At 48.9% G+C, this 7,061-nt stretch overlaps 1 protein-coding gene across 3 annotated transcripts in view; it reads right to left on the bottom strand.

Moving 5' to 3' along the window:
* Positions 1–7,061, bottom strand: part of Irak2 (interleukin 1 receptor associated kinase 2) — a 59,289-nt gene that overhangs the window by 24,142 nt on the left and 28,086 nt on the right. For all 3 annotated transcript variants that reach the window (XM_031382941.1, XM_031382942.1, XM_031382944.1), the window contains exons 3-4: positions 5,506–5,658; positions 684–790 (exon numbers count right to left, since the gene is read on the bottom strand). In XM_031382941.1, coding sequence (XP_031238801.1) covers positions 684–790; positions 5,506–5,658 — 260 coding nt within the window. The remainder of the gene's footprint in view (positions 1–683; positions 791–5,505; positions 5,659–7,061) is intronic.

Genomic DNA, 7,061 nt, shown 5'->3' with positions numbered 1-7,061 from the left:
AGACCCAGTTTCCCTATGTACCCCTGGCTGGCCTGGAGCACACATTGCAGACCAGGCTAACCTCCACCTGCCCGCCTGTCCTCCAACTGTCCCTAAAGGTCCTTAATGACTCAACCATCTCTGAACATGACTAAGTTACAGAGGATATTTATTAAACAGCCTAGGAGTTGCTGCTTTCTCCCCCAGGGACAAGCCCAAACCCCCAACTCCTCAAGAACATAAAAACTTTTGACATCTTTAAAAAACAAAACTATGTCACTCTGCTGGTCTTGAACTCACTGTGTATACCACACTAGTCTCTAACTCACACAGAACTGCCCACCTCTGCCTCCCAAGTGCTGGGATTAAAGGGCCACTACTCCAGGGGTGTAGTTATGGTTCAGTGGTTAAATGCAGAGGGCCCTGGGTCAATGCCCAATGTGGCAAACATGAATTCGGGCCTGAGTTAGGACTCAGTACTAGGGTGCTTCGTTAGGCCCTGAATAATGCCCCAAAGATACAACCCACCAAGACCCCCAAACTCAGTGCAGCACACACCTCTCATTTTGCTGATGAGTATCCTTAGTCTCAGAAGCTTGGAGAGACGCCCATGGATCCCTTGTCCTCCCCACCCCCACACTGGTCTCAGGGAATGAAGAAACTGTTTTTTAACACAACTGGGATAGAAGCAAAGGGTGGGTTACCTTAGACTGGGGAGAGACAGGGACGTCAGGTTTCAGAGAACAAGGAGCATCCCCCTCACATGGCTGCTGACATGAGGCCTGCTGCTGGGCCCCAGCCGTGGTGGTCCCTGGAAAGGACAACAGGGTCAACACTCTGCCTGGGACTCATCCAGAAACACCCTTCTCCCTCGGTCAGTGCTGTCACCACCTGACACCACGTGCCAGCTGACAAGCTCCATGGGTGTCATTTCACTCAAGCCTGGTGACATCTTGCAACAGGTGCAACTTATCATTTGAATGACAGGAGGAGACCAGGAAGTGGGAGATGTCTTAGGCAGTCCAGGTCACAGGATGGGGGATGCCCCTGTGCTGTCCCACTGCCTGTTAGGGGACACAGAGAAACCTCCACTGTGGTTCACAGCAGAGGCTGTTCACCAAGCACTCCCAGAGGCCCAGGGGAAAGTAAGGACAAGAGCAGAAGAGAAGAGGTCACACAAGCATTCCACTGGGGATGGCCTGAAGGACTGGGGAAATTAAGGGTACTGGGGAGGGGAGGCGGGGGAGGCTCAGCACTCACTCGGTAAATACCCAGGCACAGTTAGTTAGCACCTTCATCCCATGGGTACCAGTAACCAGGGATGACTCAAGCACCTATCATGCTACCTTGGAGAAGGGTCTCGGGTATCCTAAGACTCTGGTACCCTCCTGGAGTCCTGGAACCAACCCCTCAGTGGCCACTGGGTCACCAGAAGTTTGATCATCACTGAAACTGGCCGATGGAAGCATGAATGGTCTACTAGTGTGGGTTGGTTTGCTTGTTATTGGTTTTGGGTTTTTAAAGATTGATTGATTGATTGATTGATTGATTGATTAATTGATTGAGTATACAGCAGAGGACCAGATCTGCTTATAGGTGGTTGTTAGCCACACCATGTGGTTGCTGGGAATTGAACTCAGGACCTCTGGAAGGGCAGCCAGTGCTTTTAACCTCTGAGTCATCTCTCCAGCCCTTGTTTTTGTTTTTTGAGACAGGGTTTCCTCTGTGTAGCTCTGGCTATCCCGGAGCTCTCTCTGTAGACCAGGCTGCCTTTGCTTAATGAGAGCTGGGACTCTCATAAGGGCCACCATCCGGCAGGATTTTCCATTTTTAAATGTGTTAAAAGAACTGTCTGAGGCTTCCCCAGATGGCTGAGCAAGGCAGAGTAGCACAAGTAGTAGATGAAGTAACTAACCATGAACCATGCGTGCAGCCTGGACAGCAGCACAGAGCCTTCAATGCACTGCTTTCCATGTCTGTATGGACACTGCAGATTTTTGATAAGAAACTACACATACTACAGCACATACCACACACAGAACATACACCCCACACAAACACACACCCCCCACACACCCATAAACCACACCAAACTCCACGCATCACACACACATCCCATACCATACCACACACACAATATACACCACATACACACACACACACACACACACACACATGCACACACACGAACCACAAACACTACACACACTACATACAGTGTTGCCACAGTGGATCACAGAGGGCCTAGCGTGTGTCTTCCTGCCTGCCAAGCACTGCACAAGTTCATGGAAGGTCAGGGATACACAGCGGAACCCATTCATCTCCACATAAAAGTCCTCAAAATACAACCCTCCAAGTGCCCAAACCTTTCCCCTAAAAAACATCCTCAAACAGCAGCTTCCCTGGACAGCACACGGGTCTGGAATCTGGGGCTTTCCCAGGGCTGAATGGCCTCAGTGATCAATGGAAAGAATAATCCCTCCTGCTTCAAGTACAAAAATAGAAGAGTGACTTCCGCTTCTGTGGGAGGGGCTGCAGGGACAAGCCCAGTAGCCCCGGCACACCTGCTCCCCAGGGCCACTCAAGAAAGTGAGCCATACACAGGCTAATGGTGAAAGTACGGAGAGGCCCTGGCATGTCCCCACTCCTCTCCAACCTCCCCTCTCATTATCTTCCTTCCTTAGACAAAGGAATAGCAGTTTGGCACAGGTCTGAGGACCCCTTACCTGTCAGGAATTGGTGTTCACAGGTCAGCACATTCTCCCCTTTCCTTCAGTATCTTTAGTTACAGGAAATAGTCCTTGGCCTAGTGTCAAGTGCTGGACCACCTACACACACACCTTTCCTTCTCTACCTTTTTTGAGATGGGGTCTCACTATGCAACCCTGGCTTTGGAACTGGATATAGAAACTATAGAGGACACAAGGTCTTTGTGCCCACAGGCTGACTCCAGGTGTGACTTAGACCCCACTAGATCCTCCCCTAGCCCTTTAATCTATAGAATCCATACTTTCTCTCCTCCTTCCTTCCTTCCTTCTTCTTTCTCTCTCTCTCTCTTTGTCTCTCTCTGTCTCTCTCTCTCTGTTTCTCTCTCTCTGTCTCTGTCTGTCTCTCTCTTTCTCTCTCTCTCTCTTTCTCTCTCTCTCTCTCTCTTTCTTTCCACTGCCCAGCTAGAATCTGTGAGGACGTGACAGCCTGCCCTGACCTGATGGCCCTGTGGTGCTGCCTGCACAGAAATGAACTGTGCTATTCTTCCAAGTACTCGGACCTGAGCAACCATTCACATACATCCTCCGTGATGACTAAAGAAGCATAACATGGAGCCAGGCATCCGGTAAGGGCCACGGACCTGTTGCTCTGGAATGCCTGGGAGATCCTAGTGGCCTGAGGTGAGGTAAGAACAGGATAATGGGCCATGAGGTGCTAACATCTGCCTTTGCCACTGTAAAACTTGCTTCTCGCTATGGGAAAGGGATGACATGGTCTTTTATTACTATATAGCAAGAAAGTAAGAAACAGCTGAGGAGCTGGGTGGTGGTGGTGGCGCACGCCTTTAATCCCAGCACTTGGGAGGCAGAGGCAGGTGGATTTCTGAGTTCGAGGCCAGCCTGGTCTACAGAGTGAGTTCCAGGACAGCCAGGGCTATACAGAGAAACCCTGTCTCGAAAAAAAACAAACAAAAAACAAAACAAAACAGAACAAACAAACAAACAGCTGAGGGAAGTAAAACAATTTTCTTGCCCAGCTGTGGATTCCATGGACAGTTGTTTTGCACACCTTTCTACTGGCTATGGGGTTGTTTTTAATTGGATTTCCTTGTTCCCTCACACAGATCTATATGGTTACTAGCTCTGATATTTGCAGAGACCCCCATAAGAAACCATGTTGTCCTGGAATTTGCATTCATCCCCCTGCCTCTGCTTCTACCCAGCTGAGGTCCCTGATTCTCTGCAATAGGATGCAATGGGCTCTGTTCTTACCCATTTACAGATGGAGGGACTCAGAAATGAGGGGGCTGAGAGGGAATTTAAGCACCAGTTGATCAGCCTCAGGCCCAAGCTCCTAACCGTGACTTCTCCATGCAGGGCTGGGTAGCTTCAGGCTCCTCAGTGAGCTGAATGGGTCTGGGATCTTAAGCTTGCAGGCCAGAGGCTACAAAGATGAGAAGTGAGCCCCTGGGAAGTCATTGCTAGGTGTCCCCTTGTCATCTGTTAGGCTGATGCTCTAGCCTGAGCATGAGAGGCTGAACACACATGCAATGTGCTCTGCAAGGCTCTGGGACAGCAGTGTATGCTGTATGGGGGAGGCAGGAGTGCTCAAATTCCATGATTTAAGTCACCTAGAGCAAATCCTTATTTCTCCTTTTGCTGAAAATGATGGGAGAAGGAGTGGCTCAGTGGTAAAGCACTGACTTCTCTTCCAGAGGTCCTGAGTTCAATTCCCAGCAACCACATGGTAGCTCCCAACCATCTATAATAGGATCTGATGCTCTCTTCTGGTATGTCTGAAGACAGCTACAGTGTATTCATATAAATAAAATAAATAAGTCTTTTAAAAAAAACACAGAAATATATGTTTTTGTTTTAATCCCAGGTGTGAAGATACCAGGCTGCGTGGCAGCAACTGACTATGATTTGCCTCAGGCTCTAGCAGAGGCATGGTTTTGCCAGCTGCAGATAGTTTCTGCGATTGTGTGACATTTGGAATTCTGGGAATTTTTCAGAAGGTATATAAATTCTACAGCCCCGAGAGGTGGGGGTGGTGGCTGTTGGTCACTCAGGAGGGTTGGTTGCAGTTTGTGAGTAGTCATGCTCAAAGAGGATAGAAATTAGATTCATGGGTCTCCTTCCCCCTCTATCCTTCTTTCCCTCCTATCTAGTGATGGGGGTAAAACTGGGGTGGGGGTGTTGGGGGATAAAGGGTAGGAAGAAGAACCCACAAAGTAGCAAAGACCACCACTACATAACACGTTTATGGTCTGGGGGGTTTGGAGTGCTGAAAATTGAAGCCAGGCCCTGTGCATACCAAACAGACATTCTGCCATGGGCCACAGGGACCCCTGACCTCAGCTCCTTGAGTAAAGCTCGATTACAGCCACCCAGGTACATAGCCCAGAATAGAGTTGAAATCAAGATCCTCCTGCCTCAGACGCTCACATAGCTGGGATTGCACACATACACCACCTCACCTGTTTCCCCTTTTCTAACTCACTGTGCAGTGTGCTTTGATGTATACATACACACCATGCCCCCAAAAGAAAAAAATAATACTCATGGGTCTGAAAAGATGGCTCAACAATTAAGAGCACTGGTTGCTCTTGAGGAGGCTCTGGGCTTGATCCCAGCACCCACACAGTGATACACCACCATCCCCAGGGAATCCCAGGGAATCTGATGGTCTCTTTTGCCTCCACGGGCACTGTACACAAGTAGTCCATATGCACTGTCAGGCAAAACACCCATACACATAAATTAAAAATGAATAAATCTAAAACTCAGAAGAGGAGGAGGAAGAAAAGGGGAGCACCTGCACCCAGAAAGGAGTGTGGCTTCATAGGCTGGCCCTTCTCCTGTTCATACTTGAGGTTTCTTCTAGAAGTAGCCACAGGCCCAGGCCCTGGCTTCACAGCCTCTGGGAAGGTTGGGAGGGGAGATGTGCTCTCAGGAACCGGCGGCTTCCCTGGAACAAGGTAGAAAAGATGGTGTTACTTTCCATGACCAGGAAGCTATGAAGAGGCAGGTCTGGAAGTCAGAGACTTAAGGTCCAACGCTGTCTCCAGCACAAATTCTCACTGGGCCTCCTGAGTTGTTTTCTCTGGGTCACGGCCTGCTCATATGTCCACTGGGCTATGACAACGTGATTTGGCTCTGACATTCTAAAACACACCACACACACACACACACACACACACACACACACACACACACACACACCACACCTAGCTTCTGACTAGATAGTTGTTTAACTTTCAAAAGGTCAATTTCCATCCATGAGCTTCCTACAAGATGGAGACCATCAGGGCTGGAGAGATGGCTCAGCAGTTAAGAGCACTTACTGCTCTTGCAGAGGACCTGGGTTCTATTCCCAACACCCACTATAGCACTCCAGTTCCAGGGGATCCTTCTGATCCCCATGAGCACTAGGCATGCGCATTGTACACATGTGTGCATAGAAACACTAGTACACATTAAATAAACAGGGACTGTGGGAGTCCAGGTGTGGAAGGGCTTTGGAAAGGGCTGTGCAGTTTACTGAAGGTGGAAACAAGCTGAAGACACCCGTCTGGGAGCTGGGTGTAGGGGCACCTGCAGAGCAGGCACAAGACCCTGGGTTCCAGGAGCCCAAGTCCTGACTGTCCTGCAGTTTCTCTTCTCAGCTTCGTATGTGAAAATCCTACACAGCAGCCATATCTAGAGACAGCCCCTGGGCCTGCCCTCACCCAGCACACACACCCTCTTCTATCTTCCTCTGGCACTGTGTGCAGGTGGTGCATACACAGGGCCACAGGCAAAACACTAGACTAAGCCAGCCATGGTTGCAACCCCTTTCATGCCAGCACTGGGGTCTCCATGAGTTCAAGGCCATTCAAATAAGAGAAACTACAGGCATAATGGTGCATAGCTTTGATCCCAGCACCTGGGAGGCAGAAGTGGGTAGATTTCTGTGAGTTTGAGGCCATCCTGGTCCACAGAGTGTATTCTAGGACAGCCAGGGCTACATAGCAGGACAGAAAGGAGTTTCAACCGCCTCAAGCTGGGTGGGCAGCCTAGGAACAGGAGCATCTATCCAGAGAGCATTCATGGTACAAATGGGGTGTCTGTTGGCTCTGCCCATGATAGCCTACAGAGCTAACCAGCCTTTTAGCAACTACCTCAGCCTTTGTCTAGTTCCTGCCATGGTTCTATAAAAACTCTAGAGAAGGAAGTTTCATAGCATTTTCCTCTCTTAGAAAGCCACTTCCTCTCAGGAGTTTCTCTTGCTTTTCCTCAATTTCTCATGATTCTATAATAATTCTTTCTTTTTTCTAGATTTTTTTTCGTTTTTTTTTTTTTTTTTTTTTTTTTTTTTTTTTTTTTTTTTTT

This window comes from Mastomys coucha, unplaced genomic scaffold (genome assembly GCF_008632895.1).
Source record: "Mastomys coucha isolate ucsf_1 unplaced genomic scaffold, UCSF_Mcou_1 pScaffold20, whole genome shotgun sequence".
Classification (NCBI taxonomy): Eukaryota; Metazoa; Chordata; class Mammalia; order Rodentia; family Muridae; genus Mastomys; species Mastomys coucha.
The sequence above is the reverse complement of the archived record's forward strand: the minus strand, read 5'-3'. Positions and strand labels throughout refer to the sequence as shown.